This window comes from Ictalurus furcatus, chromosome 18 (genome assembly GCF_023375685.1).
Source record: "Ictalurus furcatus strain D&B chromosome 18, Billie_1.0, whole genome shotgun sequence".
NCBI lineage: Eukaryota > Metazoa > Chordata > Actinopteri > Siluriformes > Ictaluridae > Ictalurus > Ictalurus furcatus.
The window spans coordinates 23444200-23462590 of NC_071272.1; the positions used below are offsets into that span (position 1 = coordinate 23444200).

General features: G+C 39.2%; 1 protein-coding gene across 1 annotated transcript; it reads right to left on the reverse strand.

The window, feature by feature from the left end:
* Positions 1 to 903: 903 nt before the first annotated feature.
* On the reverse strand, positions 904 to 17432 carry slc13a2 (solute carrier family 13 member 2). Its single transcript, XM_053648861.1, has 12 exons — positions 14721 to 17432; positions 13806 to 13934; positions 11716 to 11852; positions 10944 to 11167; positions 9019 to 9205; positions 8150 to 8272; positions 7821 to 8027; positions 6977 to 7095; positions 6690 to 6829; positions 5714 to 5875; positions 5255 to 5392; positions 904 to 4426 (listed from the first exon to the last, which is right to left on the reverse strand). The coding sequence occupies exons 1-12, from the start codon at positions 14862 to 14864 to the stop codon at positions 4295 to 4297; spliced, it is 1842 nt and encodes a 613-aa protein (XP_053504836.1). The 5' UTR covers positions 14865 to 17432; the 3' UTR covers positions 904 to 4294.
* Positions 17433 to 18391: the final 959 nt, after the last annotated feature.

The following is an 18391-nucleotide window of genomic DNA, read 5'->3' on the forward strand; positions in this document are numbered from 1 at the left end:
CTTCTTCTCCTCCTTCTCCTTCTTCTCCTTCTTCTCTCTTTTCTTCTTCTCCTCCTCCTCCTCCTTCTTCTCCTTCTTCTCCTTCTCCTTCTTCTCCTTCTTCTCTCTTTTCTTCTTCTCCTCCTTCTCCTTCTTCTCCTTCTTCTCTCTTTTCTTCTTCTCCTCCTCCTCCTCCTTCTTCTCCTTCTTCTCCTTCTCCTTCTTCTCCTTCTTCTCTCTTTTCTTCTTCTCCTCCTTCTCCTTCTTCTCCTTCTTCTCTCTTTTCTTCTTCTCCTCCTCCTTCTTCTTCTTCTCCTTCTTCTCTCTTTTCTTCTTCTTCTCCTTCTCCGTCTTCTCCTTCTTCTTCTTCTTCTTCTCCTTCTTCTTCTCCTTCTCCGTCTTCTCCTTCTCCTTCTTCTTCTTCTCCTTCTTCTTCTCCTTCTCCATCTTCTCCTTCTCCCTTTTCTTCTTCTTCTTCTCCTTCTTCTCCTTCTTCTTCACATGTTGTCATTTATATGGCGAGATAATATTGTCACTGCACATCTTTTCCTATACAGTATGATCACATTTTATGAACGCACATGTTCCCCCGAGACAACGATACATTATTGCGTTATTGCAGTCAACCAACTTCATCAGCACAATGGAAACCTCTTATCATTTGATCTCATAAAATGTTTGTGCAATGTTCTTGCTCATGTCTGCTTTGTATCAAGATTTTTCAACAAGGAAATAGTTCATAAAGATAAAATAGTCGTGTATATATATATATATATTATATATATTTAAAAAAAAATCTCACAGGACAGAACAGGAGGCATGATGTGTGTTACAGGCACCGACGTCATTTCTGGTCTGGTTTGTGTGATCTTTTTTTGTATTCTTGAAAACTTTCTCTCTACTAGGTCTACTGTCATAGATATGAGAGAGAGAGAGAGAGAGCGAGAGAGAGAGAGAGAGAGAGAGAGAGAGTTACTTACTTCAAATCTCTTTCTCCATCAAGCATTCCTTCGGTCACACATTCCAGTGAGTTCTGTTCCTTTTGGATATTCACGTAGAGAGGAGAAAGTAGAATTAGCGTTTTATCCGAGGACGTGTTGTATCTCTTCTATGATTCATTTATTTCAAGTGTAAAAAAAAAAAAAGAAGCAGAAAATAAAAGAAAAGTGAATTTAGGATTATTTAAGGAATTGTGTCTGGTTTTTATTTGATGTCCTCAAGGGCACAAAACGAGTTCTTCAATAATGTTTCTAGTTCAAACTTGTAACAGTTTTATTTATGATTGTGAATTACTGTACATTTTGAGAGAAAAAAACAAACAAAAACAAAACAAAAAAGTGTAAAGTTTTGGACAGCTCAGATGCAAGTCTGGAATAAAAGAAATAAATGTATGTTTGATTTTTTGACATGTTTGTAGGTGTTTTTTTCCCCATTTTGTTTCATTTACACGTTGCAATTGTCCAAATTGTCAAAATATCTTGAATACGGGCAAATTCAACAAATATTTCTCTTTGTTAGATTGTTTAAACCAAATATACGATTATTAAGCTCATTTCTAGATATCTTTTACTCATTTCAAGTTTTAAATGGTCTTAAAATGGTCTTATTTCAAGTGTTTATTTCTAGAAAGAAGCAAAGATCTTTCGATTCTGCCGCACATTCACAGATGCGTCGTTGGCACGTTACGGGCGGACCGTTTGGAATATCGACACTCTTTCGAAACCTGTGATCAGAAGATGATGTATGCCAAATTTGGTGTTGATTGGAAATTATTTGGAGGAGGAGTAGCGAAAAAACATTTTTGGACCAAATCCAAGATGGTCGACAGGAAGTGCACATGAATTTCACATGGGAGTTGAGCGCAAAGGATTCAAATTATATAAGGAAAAAAATGAACGTTGTTACAGTTCTTCACCACAAGGTGGCACAGTCACGAAATTTCTTGGGTACAATTAGGATGTGGTCATGAAGATACTCGTCAAGTTTTCAGATGCATTTGCCAGCACGTTACAGGAGAACGGCTTTGAATATCAAAATTCCTTTGATATCTTTTTGTTCAGACAGGTCTCAAGATGATGTGAGCTGTATTTGCAGAAGATTAGACAAAATTTGGAGGTGGAGAAGCAAAAATGGCAGTTATATATATGGAAGCATTTTAGGAATGTTATTGTGTCTTTTGACCAGTAGGTGGTGCTGACAAGAAATTTGTTGCATAGCCAGAGGTCATGGTCTTGAATGCCTACCAAATTTTGTGTCAGTACTGCAAAGTCATGGCTAAGATACAGTACAGCTTCACTTCCTGTTTGGCAACTTTGCTGTCAAATTCGTTGGCCCATTACGGACCATCCGTTTGGAGTATTCAAAATTATTTTGATAACTTTTGTGAGGCTTACTCTGAAGATGGTGTGTGCCAAATTTGGTGATGATTGGACAATATTTGCTGTATTTTTGCTGCTTGTCCACCAAAAAAATCTACATCGTTTTAATGTAAATAAGAGTAGAACTTTATTTTACAGTTTTTTATTGTTTCACATTTTTTTTTGTGCTACTTCCCACTACATTTCCCCTCTGTCTCACACTGCAGTATTATTAATTTGGCGAAAGACATCCCATGCCTCCCTTGATAGTTGCGAAGCTTTCCATTGCACCCTTTGAGCTAGGAGCTTTCTGCCTTACAGCACTGTGAAGTATCACAGCTAATACCCTTCTCTCCAGTTTGATCCACATAGACATAGACACGCAGTTTTGTTCACACATTTCTTGGTTAGACATGAATTTACAGGTGCTGAACCATCCATGAAAAATTTCCAAAAGTTTAAAAAAAAAAAAAAAAAAAAAAAAAACACATACAAAAATTCAATTGTACACACAGGTGCATCTCAAAAAAAAAAAAATGTAATATCGTTTAAAAGTTCTTTTTTTCCGTAATTAAATTCAAAAAGTGGAACGTTCATATATTCTAGAATCGTTACACATAAAGAGAAATATTTCGAGCCTTTTTTTTGTTTTAATCTCGATGATTACGGCTCATGGAGATTAAAAATCCGGTATCTCAACATATTCGAATAAAGAATTTATAATGCAGAAATGTCGACCTGAGAAGACTCTAATCAGATAATTAACTCAAAACACCTGCAAAGGTTTCCTGAGGCTCTAATCTCTGTCTCGTTCAGTACACAAGCACAATCACGTGGAAGATGAAAGTAAAATGTTGCGTTTCATTTGGAAATCAAGGTTCCAGAGTCTGGAGGAAGAGTGGACAGGAACAGAATCCAAGCTGCTTGACGTCCAGTGTGAAGTTTCCACAGTCAGTGATGATCTGGGGTTTCATGTCATCTGCTGGTGTTGGTCCAGTGTGTTTTCTCAAGTCGAGAGTCGATGCAGCGTCTACCAGGAGATTTTAGATCACTTTTCCAGCAGGACTCGGCACCTGCCCACAGTGCCAAAACTACTAGTAACTGGTTTGTGATCGTGGTATTACTGTGCTCGATCGTCCAGCCGACTCGCCTGACCCGAACCCCATAGAGAATCTACGAGAGACACCAGATCCGACAACACAGACGAGCTGAAGGGCGCTATCAAAGCAACCTGGACTTCCAGAACTCCTCAGCAGTGCCACAGGCTGATCGCCTCCATGCCTCGCCGCACTGATGCAGTAATTCATACAAAAGGATTAAATCCCCGACGAGTATCGAGTGCATAAATTAACATCCTGTTCACAAGGTCGACATTTCTGCATTATAAATTCTTTATTCGAATATTTTGAGATGCTGGATTTTTTATTTCCATGAGCCGTAAGCCGTCATCATCGCGATTAAGACAAACAAACAAAAAAAAGTCTTGAAATATTTCACTTTATGTGTAATGAATCTAGAATATATGAAAGTTCCACTTTTTGAATCGGGTTACGGAAACAAATGAACTTTTCCACGATATTCTAATTTTTTGAGATGCGCCTGTATACAGTAGCAGATGTCATATTCACTGTGGAAAATGGCCCTAAATAAAAGCCTTAAATACAGCACGTTATACTGAAATACTGAACGCAAACTTCTTTCTCATCACTTCATAGAGTCAATTCATCTATGGTGTGTAAAAAAAAAAAGAATGAATAAATACAAATATAGATAGAAGGTTATGCTTGTGAATATTTGTTCAGTATTGCTCAGGCCAGTTGAACAGCTGCTGAGAGTTCTGCTACATAATGCATTTACCCTCTTTTTTGGGGGTGGGGGGGGGGGGCATGCATTTTCCTCCCTTTTTGCTCTCCTCCAACTGCCTTCTCATCATTCTTTTGCTCTTCTGCAAAGTTCTTTTATGGTGCTCCATTTGTCGTGTTGGCCCATAGGGGGAAGGTGTCGAGCTTGAACATGAGTGTTCCCCATGTGTTAATTGCCAAGTTGATGCACAGGATGCCAATTAAATTTAGCACGAAGCCAGCCTTTGCCTTTGGAAAGAGCAAAAACACAATTAGAGGTAGAATTCACACCATGCTGACATTTATACCTTTGTTTGTTTGTTTTTTAACAAGTATTTTCAAGTATTTCTAGGGGCAGAGTGGCAGGGTGCATAATTAATAATAATAATAATAATAATAATAATAATAATAATAATAAAACTTCCAGTATAGGCCAGTATTCTGGTATTGAGTTTAATAAGGCTGTAGTCAATAGTGGCACTGTTAAGTCCAAAACCAGGACTAGCCAAGGTCAAGTCAAGACCGAGGCTCTGAATAACACTGAATCCTTTTTGAAGCCAAGACTTTATTTCAACTTGTTGGCCTCATTCATGCATTGCACCTAGAGGACGGAATTACTTCTCGTCAAACTTTATCCGTGCGAAAACATTATCATTATCTAAACTCTTGGTCAAAATCACGACCGTATTTAGCGAGCCCAATTCCCAAGATTGAAACCAGTCCAATTACAAAATGAATGTCAGTAATCCAGGACAAGTCCAAGTCAATAAAGAAAATGTCTTGAGACTGGACTCAAGTCTTACAGCGCTAGAGTTTGAAACCCAGGACTGCCATAAAGACAGTGCTGTATGATTAAGAAAAACCGCTCACCTTTTAACTATACAGCTCTATGCTTAGATTGTATTCTACCTCACTTATATCTTTTTAAAAACGTTTTATATATATATATATATATATATATATATATATATATATATATATATATATATATATATAATATTATGGGTAATTGGTAATAATATGGTTGAAAAACCATCAGTCTAAAGGAATAGAGGAGTGATGTAAATGTGCCTTTACCATGTCGAGGACTTTGAGGGTGCCATATGAGAACGCAATGGCGTTGGGTGGAGTGGCCACTGGGAGCATGAAGGCCATGGAGGCACTGATGGTGCAGGGCAGCATGACATACAGGGGATGGAGCTTTATAGTTGAGGCCTGGGGAACACAAACATTGTCAGTTTTGTACATTTGGAGATCTGGAATATATCTTTGATGATGTATAGCAGGGGTTCTCAATTGGGTTGTTCTTTTTTTTCTTTTGGATTAAACCCAGTCAATTCCAGTCAAACAGGCTAATAACTAGAAGAACCCCAAAACAAATATAATCACTTTGATAATAATGGGTTGTGATTTTCACCACCTGGAAGCAGGTGAACCACTTTAGAACCACTACTTTAGAGCTTTCTCTTTTTCATATCTTGTTTGTACATCGGATTGAATGTTTCGTACTGTAGTGCCACTGGATTACGGTCTTACCATAGAAGCAAGAATGGGGAGGAAGAGTGTTGTTGTGGCCGTGTTGCTGGAGCACTCTGTGAACGTTCCCACCAGCAGACACAGCAATATTGAGATGGCAAATGGCGGGATGCTCTGAAGCGGGGCAAGATTTTTTCCCAGCCAATCTGACAGCCCAGACACCTTTAGAACAACAAGTACAGCAAAACTATTTTTGCACCATCTGCCAATGTCGAGTAATTGGAAGTAACAACAACTGATGAAGAACTTCAGAGAAGAGGTGAAATGTCATCCGATGTCTATAGTCACCTTGACTTAGCAGTACTAGATCATGCAGGACAACCTTTTGCAAATGTTAAGGTTAATAATGTAAATAAATAAAAAAAAAACGTTCACAAGTTTGTATGCTAACGATGCTACATCCATTCATGGCTTGGAGCCAAGGGAGCAAAACGGGCCACGGGAGGGAAGAGCATATTCTCTCTCCTCTGACAATCACAGCTACAGTACACTAGCCAATCACGAGAGCAGCAAGATGTGATTGGCTGGCTTCACGTGATGCAAAGAAAACCCATGTCAGCCTTCATCCTCCCCGGTTGGTAGCTGTCGTAACGCTAAGGGGAGAGCTGGATGGTGGGTGGGAATTGATAGGTGAACAGATTGGGGAGAAATTGAAGGAAAACATGAATCTGAAGTTGGATAATGGTTTGTAGGCAAAAATAAATAAAATAGTATGGTAAAAGGCGTACATGAACAGTATGTAAAATGCATGGTTATGGCAACCCAGCCCAATATCATCATTTAATCAATATATCACAACTTACATACTGATAAGTTTCATATATCCACTGTTGTAATGTGAACATTAAAGGGAATACTTGTTTAGGGAGGGAATATTTGTTGCATGATCATTTCAGCCTTCAGTATATCATCAAAATGAATAATGGTCCCCCCCGATTTCTGTAGTTTTCACGTTTCCATTTTTTTTCTTTTTTACCTCACTGCCACTAGCCAAGGCATATCCACCTCCCAGGAGCAGGACAATGTTCCAGGGCATCCGCTCGTGCACCGCCGCCCAGTTGAGCAGAGTCGAGGGAGCCTTGGACTTCTTCTGTCTCAGCTGCGCTGTGTTATCTCCTGACAAAAAAAAAAAAAAATACAAACAAAAATGAAACACCCTCAGCTTCAAATCACTTCTTTCAGGAGTTGACCTGAGCACACCTTTAAATATGATCGATGATGAAACTACAAACAAACAAAAAACCTGCAAAAGGATCTTCCTACCTTCTCCTGTTCCTACATGCTCATCTTGCTTACTCCCACAGAATCTCAGTGGTATTTGAGATGGGATGAGGAAAAACAGAGTGGATATAAGAATGGCTACCGTGCCGTCAGTAACATACCTGTGAGAAAGAGATGTATGTAAAAGCATTTTAAGGACGATGGACTTTAGATTCGATTTTCGTTCCCTATAGTACTTAAAATATTTAAAGGTGCAATAGGCGATTCAAGTATTAAATTATTTTTTTATTTCTTAGTAGTACAAATAACCTGGAAAATGCTGTATGTAGAACGTGATAAATAAAAAAAAAATTCTTTAAGCCATGGCATCATTTTGTGGCTGAAAAAAACTTGTTTGTGTTGGGATGGGAATCATTTCAGTCATTTTATAGACAGTCAACATGACGGGCCACTGTACATCCTGGGAGCGGAGCTTCGTGAACAGTGTCAGGAATCCGGGGCGGATTCAAGGGAGAAAAAAACAACATTTTATATATCAAACCCACCTACTTAACCATTAGAGTCCTGAACAGGAATATTCTTACCTAATGCACCTTTAATCACTAGAGCTCAAATCTTGCCTAATCGTGACTTATGCCCCTTTAAAAACACCGACCTTGATTTTAGAGTGTGTAATGACACATCTTTACCACTTGGAAGAGTGCTCTATCATTTGGTGTAGGTTTTATTTTAAACCACAGACAAGAGGAGTATTTTGATGTTTGGGATGTTTATGGATGAGATCCAGTGCTTTTAATGACAAAGAATGATTAGCTGAAGGAACGTCTTCACTATATTTCTTTAAAAAAAAATAATGAATCATTAAATGAGACCATTTTGCACTTACTCTTCACTTTGGTTAAAGGAAGAAGCCCAGCCTGGCATGAATCCTGGTTCTCTGCTGAACCACATCACCACCAACACCACAAAAATTGCAAGCACAGCACCTTCACCGAATTTCATTCTGCCCAGTTTCTTATATTCCTGCTTCATCACATTGTTGGCCTCCTTGTCATCAGCGTTGTTCAACCCACAGCCAAATGTCCTCTTAAAACTGAAAAGAAAAGAAAAGTTCAGTACTTGGGATTCTCAGATGATCTCTAAGGCATACCTACCACATTGCAGGTTTTATTTATTTATTTATTTATTTATTTATTTAGACAATTTATGACTTACTTCAGACCCAAATACATACACTGCAGCCACAGCCAGGCCAAAAGCAACATCAACACCATGTTGGGAAACGCAAAGCCAAACCAACTGGCGAAGTTGATCACATTTGGGTTATCTGGGTAGAGGCTAAGAAAATGCAAACAGGGTTAGAAGGAAACCAACATTATGCTGACATGACTATATGGCTATATCCAAAAACAATGAGGAATGTATTGTTATCATTTCTGACCTATTTAGCAAATTCTGTGTCCTGGTTTTTAACAGGAAACCCTCAGTAAGACATGTGACCGGTGACAACGCGTAATCTTTCAGTTTAGATTTTAAGATTTGGGGAATTTTTTTTTCTCTTACCCTTTTATGCATAAATTCTTCTTCTTATTATTTTTAAAAAGTTGAGATTCTTCAGATTTTTTTTATTGCTTATATATAACATATTAAGAGGAAAATTGATTGTAATTTCAATGAGTGAAAAAGGATTAAACATCATGGCTGAAATTTTAATAATAATAATAATAATAATAATAAAAGACTTTCAGTGTGTTTATAGAAATAACATCATTTAACAATATTCTTGACAAAATGTACATAATTCCATGAGGCATGATAAGCGATTTTTTATACTGATGTACTTGTATGTTCAATTACAGTAACAGTCTCAAGTGAATTGGAATCTATTTACATGTTAATTCCCTAAAAACAGCCTCAAAATGAAGTCTCCATAAGTGCAGGCAAAGGGTTGAACCTCAGTGATACATATCCTTATAGAAATTCTCCAAATATACCGTACGTTAGCTGCCTGTCTGACGCTGAGATGATCAAAACCGTACGAGTGAGTGAAGTGCACTGAGACATAATTAGATAAAGAGCCTTACCCATCCATCTGGCCTTTGAGGATAAGGTTTGGCGTGGTGCCTGTAAGGGTGGCTGTTCCCCCGATGCTGGCGGAGTAGCACACGCTCAAGCTCATCCCTTTATTCAGCCAGAGATACTTCTGTTCCCGAGCCTTCCTTTTCTGCTCTGCTACCGGGTCCATGGTGTGCTCTGGAACTGAGATCTCGTCTAGTAGGATACAAGACAGTAACCGTGTAAATGATAACATCGTTTGCATTTCTCTTATTTAGTATTGGCATATTCTGGTCCTATGGCCTTGTGAAATGAAGGGCTCTTTCACTGGTCATGCAGCTAATATAAAAGCTAATATTATAGAGAAGATAAAATAATTAGTTAAATTCTCACAAATATACTCAGCGTCCTCTCACATTCAACTGCTTTTATTTGCAGTAAATGTCTTAACCTGTGTAAATATTCTTCTTATTATAAAAAGATTCCACAACTGAGACATTAACTGAAGTTTCACAGACGTTTGAGGAACAGAAATGGAATCATGAGTCCCTGAACAAAGTGGAGGTCGATGTCAGAAGTAGAAGTCAGTATGTGGTGGCCTCCAGCTGGTTTAATACTACAGTGCATCTCATCCTCATGGACTGCAGCAGATTGGCCAGTTCTTGCTGTGAGATGTTCCTCCACTCTTCCACCAGGGCATTTGAAAGTTCTCCATCACGTCTGGAGGACTCACGGTTACATGTAAATTTTCCACTGCGAGGACGATCGGCTGTCCTTCCTGTCTCCCTGTAGCACCGTCTTAGACGTCTTACATTACAGACATTGCAGTTTATTGCTCTGAACACATCTGCAGTCCTCATGCCTCCCTACAGCAGGTCTACGGCATGTTCACGCAGGAGAGCAGGAACCCTAGACATCTCTCTTCTGGTGTTTTTCAGAGTCAGTAGAAAGGTCTCTTTAGTGTCCTAACTTATTGTAACTGTGACCGTAATCACCTTCCGCCTGTAAACTGTTCGTGTCTTAAGGACTGTTCCACAGCTGCATGTGCAATAATCGTTTATGGTTTATCGAACAAGCGTGAAAACACATCATTTAAACCCTTTCCAATAAACATCTGTAACGCTTATTCGGATTTTACTAAATGTATTTTATTTGCTGAGTGTACATATAACCTACCTACAAAATATGTAGAGCATGAATTGTTTAAGCCATCACCTAAGTGTAATAAGTGTCTGGTAGTGTTTGTTTGTGTTTACATAGGTCTCCTTTTATAGACACTCCTCAACGTCCCTTCACTCTGCCCCCAGTGTTCAGAAGGGAAAAACATGGCTGAAGTTGGTAACTGCCCAGTGCTGCCAGATAGTTCTCAATAAAAACCCCTCAATAAAACTAGAATAAACACTGGCAGTGATTTTGCAAGATGGAGTATTTTATTACGGCCGAATGGGATGAACCTGGATATAGAATTAGCGATGTTGCTCCTGGACATGTATGTAAACGCAATCTATATACAGCTTTGAATTGCATGAATGGTCAGCTTTACATAATAAATCCTATAGATAGGTTTTGTTTTTGTTTATTTTAAACTTAGAGCCAGGTGAGGCAAGGCTTTGGAGGAACCACCTTCAGAGAAATGTATGTAATGCTAGCTAACTCCCATGAGGCTAACAATGCTAATCATGCTAACAAAAAGCACCGGTGCTTAAAAGCTCACGAGAGCTCAGCGAAGACACTCTTGGTCATCCTCATACACGAGTATGAGCCAGATTTCCACGTGTTTATAGCGTTGAAATATAGTGCTTTCGTGCAGACGAATGGCCGAGCGCGCTTGAACGTGATGTCTTGACAGTCCTTGCTAATGCTAACTCTAGTTGAACTCTAACTCTAATGCTAATGCTAACTCTAGTTGAACACTAAGTCTTATCGAGGACAGACATCATGCTGATTGATTTACATTGGTTTTCGGTCTCATAGGGAATTTTGGAGGTGGTGACTTCAGCCATCTCGAAAGCCTGGTTGTCTCTGCCTTCTTTCAGCTCTCTGTCGTCTCTCTCAGCCTCTGTTTTACTGAGCTGCTCCAGCACGGCCTGGGCGATGGGCAGCATCATGGCGGTAGTAGCAGTGTTACTGATCCACATTGAGAGGAAAGCTGTTACAGTCATGAATCCTAACATCAACCTAGAGGAACACAAAAGGAAGGAAAGGAAAATGCGTGAACATACACAGAAATACAGTCATGGGGAAAAGAAAGTACACCCTCTTTCATAAATTCTAGGTTTTTATTTATCAGGGGGAAAAAAAAAAAAATCAAGGTGTTGGAATGGCCAAGTCAAAGTCAGGCCTCATCACCGTTGAGATGCTGTGGCAGGATCTTAAGAGAGCTGTGCATAAACGAATGCCCTCAAACATCACTGAACGGAAGCAATGTTGTAAAGAAGAGCGGGCCAAAATTCATCTGTAAGGATGATAAACTCCTACAGAAAACATCTGGTTTCTGAAAGTTGGTTTACTTTTTTTTTTTTGTCTTCTTGGATGACTACATATTGAAATCTATTGTGGGTTTTGTTGTTGTTGTTGTTATTTGTTTTCTTGTAGAACTTGAAGACCACACGATTGTTTCTCAGGCCGTGATAACTAAAAACATAGAATTGCAGGAGGGTGTACTTTCCCCATGAACGCAGAAATTCTGCTGTGTGTATTGTATAGGATGCTTAATGTAGTCTTACAGAGCAGGTCGAACACCAACTATCAGCAGGACGCTCAGGGCGATACGCTTGTGTAAGTTCCATTGTTCTACCGCTATGGCCACCACCAAACCACCAACGAACAGCATGTTTGAGTCTTTCAGGTACAACACGCACACCTGTAAGAAGCAAATATTAACTGAGGGTCACGGCACCTTTTGTTATGTCTAGCTTAAACCTCCATCTAAACTTTCAGATAGGTTTCATGAACATGAAAGAGATTTTATGTTGATCTCTACATCAACGTTTTCTTCTTTTTTTTCTGCTTTCTTTAATTTGGCAAGTGTTAAACGAAACCACCCTGAAACACATTAAACATGTTTATATTGAAATATTTGAGATGGGCTCGTTGTTTGTGGTGCGAATTTCTTCGTTGTCGCTGTATTTTCTTGTGCTGATCCTGTGAGAAATTAGCGGTCATGTGCTGCTCCGAAGTTACAGGTGGACGTCGACGTTGCCAGCACAGTTAAAATGGCCTTTAATAGGAGAAGAAATGGCAACGATGTCCTAAAAAGGACCGAGCAAGAGCTTCTTTTCTCAGGCACTATTTTCAAGCGACGGTCACTGTCATATTCATGAGAAATCTAACATAGAAGTAGTGGAGACGTCTGAGCAAACATCGGATTCAAAGTCCCAGAATGCAGTGCAGGCTATATAACACAGAGATTCAGCAGAGCTAGGTAGCCAGCTATGCGTTGATGAGTGTCACGGGGTTGACGGTGGGATTAGCATAAAATTTGACGCTTTAGAAGCTAATTTGTTTGACCAGAGTGTAAAGGTAAGGAAGTGAGAGAGCAGGACAGACTAAAGAATTAAAGTGCTGCTGCACCATTCAGTTTAGGTAGAGATGGATAAAGCGATAAATCCCACTAAACCACTATCAGCACGTAGACAAACAGCATTCTGGGTAACGTACAAAACTGTTAACCAAAGTGAAAATAGACCAACGTGTCAAAGTCGAAGAAGTTCTGGAAGAAGTTCACTTTAAAAAGTCCAACTCAAAATTTCATTAGAAAATACATTTTGAATGCCACTGAGTATCATGTGGTAATTTTTACTTTGACTAGCTAGTGAGTATGAGCCCCAGGAACTGTAAACTTAGATTTATATGCTAGCATTCCTGGATCTCATGCTAGTCAATATAGTCAAAGCCGTAATATGTATATGCTAATCTATAGAAAATCATTCTATAATAATTGGTTGTACATTATTTTCAATACATTTGCATCTGGTGAGTCAGTGAATATATATATATGTATAAAAAAAAATATATGCAGGTTTATTTTCTCTAAAAACATAACAGAACCAAAGCAGAACCAGGTAAACCCCCACTTTGCTTGCTAGCTAGGATTAGGCTAACAGTGAACTAGCGTAAGCGGGAGTAAACTGAAAACACACCTAGCGTAAATCAGTTTAAATGAGCAATAAAATGAGGTTAAATAGAAAAATAGTAAAACTGATTTCACATCTTGTTGGCTTCAATCACTTCAGCTTGGCTATTTAACTATATTCTATTGCTTATTTGAATTTATTTAAGGTAGGCGTGTTTTCAGTTTATTGTGTTTTCTAGTTCACTCACACTTTGACGCATTTAATTAAGAAAAAAAAAAAACTGTTCCGGAAAAGCCAAAAAATCAGAAATGACGAGCGAGGTAAACACTCGACCTGTTCCGTTTTGCTTTTAAAGTTTTATTACACGATTTATGGACTTTTTGAGGCTCACAGAATGAAAAGTGTTGAGCTAGCAGGACTGAATTTTATGTCTGAGCTCCATGTAATCATCTCGACTAATTCTATCAACGTTAGGTTATTTAACCTTTGAACCTGATAAAAGCTTTACAGTACAGTAACACTGTCTGAGGCTTCAATTGCCTGTGTGGACAATTATTAACTAATTATTCTAAACATAAACGGTTTGTGAGCTATAAAGTATAATCTTTTATTACATCGGATGGGATTATGGGAACGTTCTGAATGACTTTATGGTTATCTATGTAATTAGCCATTTTTGTTTTGCTGCCACTAGGAGTCTGCTGCTATGAAGTATAAGATCAAACGTTATCACTAGTTACCTTTTCGGATCTCATGATGCCCAGAAATGGGAAAAGTATGACTGGCAACAATGCAGTGACTGCCAGCGGTATACACTCTGTACACCAGTACAGTGCCATCAGGATGATAACATAGCCACAATTAGCTTCCTGCAGCAAAAGACAAAAAAAACAAAAAAACAAAAAAAAACAACAACATTGTCATCTTTAAAATCCTGCTAAAAATACAAACAGGTTTTTAAAATAAATAAATAAATAAATAAATGGAACACACAAAAGGCCATGTTTCTGGTTTCTGCATCTGCTTAAAGATATAAACAGCTGGGGGGGGGGGATTTGCTAACATGCTGACTAGCCCTTAAAACAGCTGTAAATCATTTTGATCATGCATTTGGTATTTATCTTGGGATAAATGAGCTTTATGTTTTAAGAAATGTTTGACCCCACGAGGTCAAAAATGTCAGATATTCCTTGTGTCCTTACCAAGTTATAAAAACATGCCCCCTTACACAAACCAAAAAAAAAATAATTAAAAAACCTAAACACCTGACATAAATAATATCACAACATTCTTATATCTTGCATATCTAATCTTATGTAAATTCATTTTATTATTATTCATTATTTATACCTAGTCTTCTTCGGATATGACATAATCTCCTTGTAAACCCTCTGTAGAGCATTACATATGGTGCACACCATTTGATATTCAGCCATAAAAAAAGTAACTCAGCAAAAGTACAGCTCGGTTTTTAGAGTAAGAGTGAGATTAAGAAGTCATTTCCATCAATTTCCAAAACTTATTCAGCCTACAATTTTAAGTCCTTAAAACACACACACACATGATACGCTGCACGTGAACACGTGTTTACACCAAATCACAATTCCATACACTACAAACTACGTATCAGAGATTTTCCACGTGCATCTTCTTACCGATGAAGGATACATCAGTGGCAGTGGAAGGATCAGGAAAGGAGTGATGTAGATGATCAAGTAGTTACGGTATCTCCATAGCCATGAACCGATTCCTTTCAGCCATCTCTTAAATGGTGCGCAGTTTAGCTTGAAAAAATCCATTTTTGTAGTTATAGATGGAAGACACACCGTGTGTGTGATCAGAGAGGAATGAGAGACTCGACAAGTTAAGCGTATATAAACCTTATCAGACAGTTTTAAAAAAAATTAAACATTAACTTAAAAAAAAAAAGAAAGAAAGGGGCTGGTATGAACTCTGAGAGATGGGTGGATAAGAGGATGGAGTGAAAGACGTACAGGAAATAAAAAAAAGTTTTCGTTGCCAGTTTAACCTTTTGTTATCTTCGATTTCTTCTAGTTTTATACAGCAATATGCGATATGATTTCCTTTTACTTTTTTTTTTTTTTTATAACCACAGCCTAACTGATTTCCCAGAACTTTGTCGCAGATTTCTTCTGATAGGTCCTTTGTCTTCATGACGATGTTTGTTTAGGTGCATTCACTTTGTGATCTTGTGACACTTTCAATGCGAACATGTGGACGCCATTAGACTAATTATGCGACTTACTGGTGGATTGAACCAGAATTAATTCACAGGTTTATCATGATTTGTTCATTCATTTTTCCTTCTGCTTTTCCCAGTGGTGGTCACAGAGGCTGGTCACTATCCCTCTATCCCTGGCCACAGATTTCAGCTCCTCTTGATGGATCCCCAGATGTTCCCAGGTGAACTGTGAGATGAATTATCTCCAGGGGGTCCAGGGCCTCCCAACGGGCTCTCCTGTTACCAGTGCCTGATACTAGCAGGAGCTGACCGGGGAGCATCCTTGCAAGATGCCCGAACCACCTCAACTGTCTCCTCTCTATTTAGAGATAGCAGTGGCTATAGTCCAATTTCTTTCCCAGATTACCAAACTACTCAACCTACTGTATCACAGACAGAGTAAACCCAGCAACCCTGTGATCATTACCCACAGCTCATAACAATAGTTGTAGATAGGGGCATAAACTGAGAGCTTTGTTTACAAACTGAGCTCTTGTTTCACCACCACGGACCAGTACAGCAGCTTCAACACCGAGCTATCTATCAATCTAACTCTATTTTTTCATCACTCACGAATAAGATCCCAAAATACCTAAACTCCTCCACCAGAGATAGGGACTCTCACCTCCGCTGAAGGGAGCATGGCCTCGGACTTGTTCTCTAAAGTTTTCCCGCCACACTCCATTATTATAGCCTATTCTGTGTAAATTCATGACTTACAGTATAACCCAAACTAAGTCCATTTCAGTTTCTGGATTTAACAATATAAAATCGAGTTGGGGGGCGTGAATACTTATGCAAAGTACTGCATAGAAAAGATCTAAACGAACTGCACATGAGGTTAAAATATTCGCCTTGAAAGATAAGCTATCTTGACATCACGAAATAATTATTATTATTAATCAGTGAGGAATTGTACGAGCTCGCACTTTCTGGGATCTGGACTCGGTCGGGACATCTTTCGGCAGGACGAGTTCCAGTTCTCACAAGCGTTTCTGTTGAATTAAAACCGCGCTAGATTTCCGTGTCTGCTTCAACAGGGCACTGTATGCTCGTCTTTCTACCTCGTCTTGAACCTGTTTTGCTACATACAGTGCTACAAATAACTCTGCCCACACTATTTTTATATATCAGCCAGGATCCGATCACAATAATCTGCGTTCTTTGATCAAACCGGGAACTTGGAGGTGAAGGTCGCTGTCCTTGTGTCATGGCGCATGCTCGTGATTATAAACTTTAGCTCATTATCCTTTAAAGGTCAACAGTTGCTCAAAGGTTTATCTGTGCTGTGAAGGGGGAAGAAATACAGTAGGACGATATGTCTACTTCAATTCACAGCAGGCTTTTTGGAGATTTATATTTTAAATGATTCATTCAGATATCAATTTGACCAGATGTTGTTGTGGCAAATCCTAGGGACTATAAGCAGTGTTAATGTATCCCTTAACAGGATCTGCAGGCCAACAGTATAGACTGGGTTAGCAGGCTTATGTGATAATACTGTACGTGATGTATTATGTAGAAATGGATGACGTTGTGGATGTTGGATTGGAGTGTAAAGGTGATCTATCAACTCCTTCAACTGGGTTAGAAGCAGTAAAATACTGCAGATAGTTAACAATATGCCGTTCTCAGCTCATGTAGTGGAATGGTTTTAGCAGACTGCACAGACTTAGTAATCTCTTCTTATCTCTTCTTTGCAGCATCGCTTATCACGATAAGTCTTCTTTGCAGTGTGCTGTTCTACTGCTGTAGTGTCTCCCAGTCTCGGATGTTTAGAAGTACCCGGGCTTTCAGGGTGGACATATTCTGTCTCCTCTGTCAATCACAGCGACTCGAGCCAATCGTAGGTGTTTGAGAGTTCATGTATGCGTAAGATGGTCGATAGCGCTTTCTAGCCCGCGACACAACATGAGCAGCAGTTCAAAATAGATGCAATTGGCTGATTGGCTGTCTTTATGTGTCTACATGTTAATATCTGATTGTGCCTTTCGAAGGAGTGGGAGAGTAACCTTGATGCCACCGATGGTCCATCAGATTTGTTCCATCCAGGTTGGTCCGTCAGATTTTGGTCTCTCTGGACCAAAGCTCTCTCAATCCACCAGACACATCCTGAAATCCACCATCCTGCAACCAGATAGCCATGTAGATTGGGTCACTTGAAACAACAAAAATACACAGACAGATCACTTTTTCCTAAGCCAGGAGCGAAGGAGTGACAGAAGAGATTCGGTAACTGACCTAAGTTTCCTGGGAGTAGAATGGCAATGGAGAAGGTTAGAGATATAACAAGGCGAGACTTTAAAGACGAAAAGCAGTGTTTTAAATTTATTCCTCTATATTCCAGGCAGCCAGTGAAGTGATGCCAGAATAGGAAAGATACGATTTCTCGTCCTGGTTTCAGTCAGGAGCCTACAGCAGATTGCAGCTAGAGGGAGTTACAATTCTCCAAATAGGATGTAATGAAAGTGTGTATAATCGTTCCCATGTCTCTAGCAACGAGAAGAGTTTTACATTTGGAAATGGATTTGAGATGGAAGAAACCAGCTTTCACCACAGAGGTAATTTGCTTGCTAAAACTTACCATCTAGCATTTCATGTCCAGGTAACCTAACTCCCGGTAGACCTGCCAGCATTTCATGTCCAGGTAACCTAACTCCCGGTAGACCTGCCAGCATTTCATGTCCAGGTAACCTAACTCCCGGTAGACCTGCCAGCATTTCATGTCCAGGTAACCTAACTCCCGGTAGACCTGCCAGCATTTAATGTCCAGGTAACCTAACTCCAGGTTGACCTGCCAGCATTTCATGTCCAGGTAACCTAAATCCAGGTAGACCTGTTTCACGATACACAATGGAGCTATTATACTGTATTTAGGTATCCTGACTAGCCATGGAGAATTTATCCTGGTAAGAGGGAGTGTTTTATTACCTCCAAGGAACTGACTCTCTGCACCAATGTCCTCTAGTTTACCAACTACCAAAAAGCTCCAAACCTTCATCAACACCTTGTCTAAGGAGAATCCTACCAATCCAATGGCCCAACACCTTCAGGGTAGAAAAACTGTTGTTGCGGACAGAACAG

Bases quoted from the DNA above. Each gene is read 5' to 3' on its own strand.
- slc13a2 (XM_053648861.1), bottom strand. From the start codon at position 14,864: ATGGATTTTTTCAAGCTAAACTGCGCACCATTTAAGAGATGGCTGAAA. The intron at 6,830-6,976 runs GTAGGAAGATCC...TTTTTTTGTCAG, and splicing joins GCATGTAGGAACAGGAGAAG to GAGATAACACAGCGCAGCTG. The intron at 5,393-5,713 runs GTAAGACCGTAA...TGTGTTCCCCAG, and splicing joins TCCCCATTCTTGCTTCTATG to GCCTCAACTATAAAGCTCCA.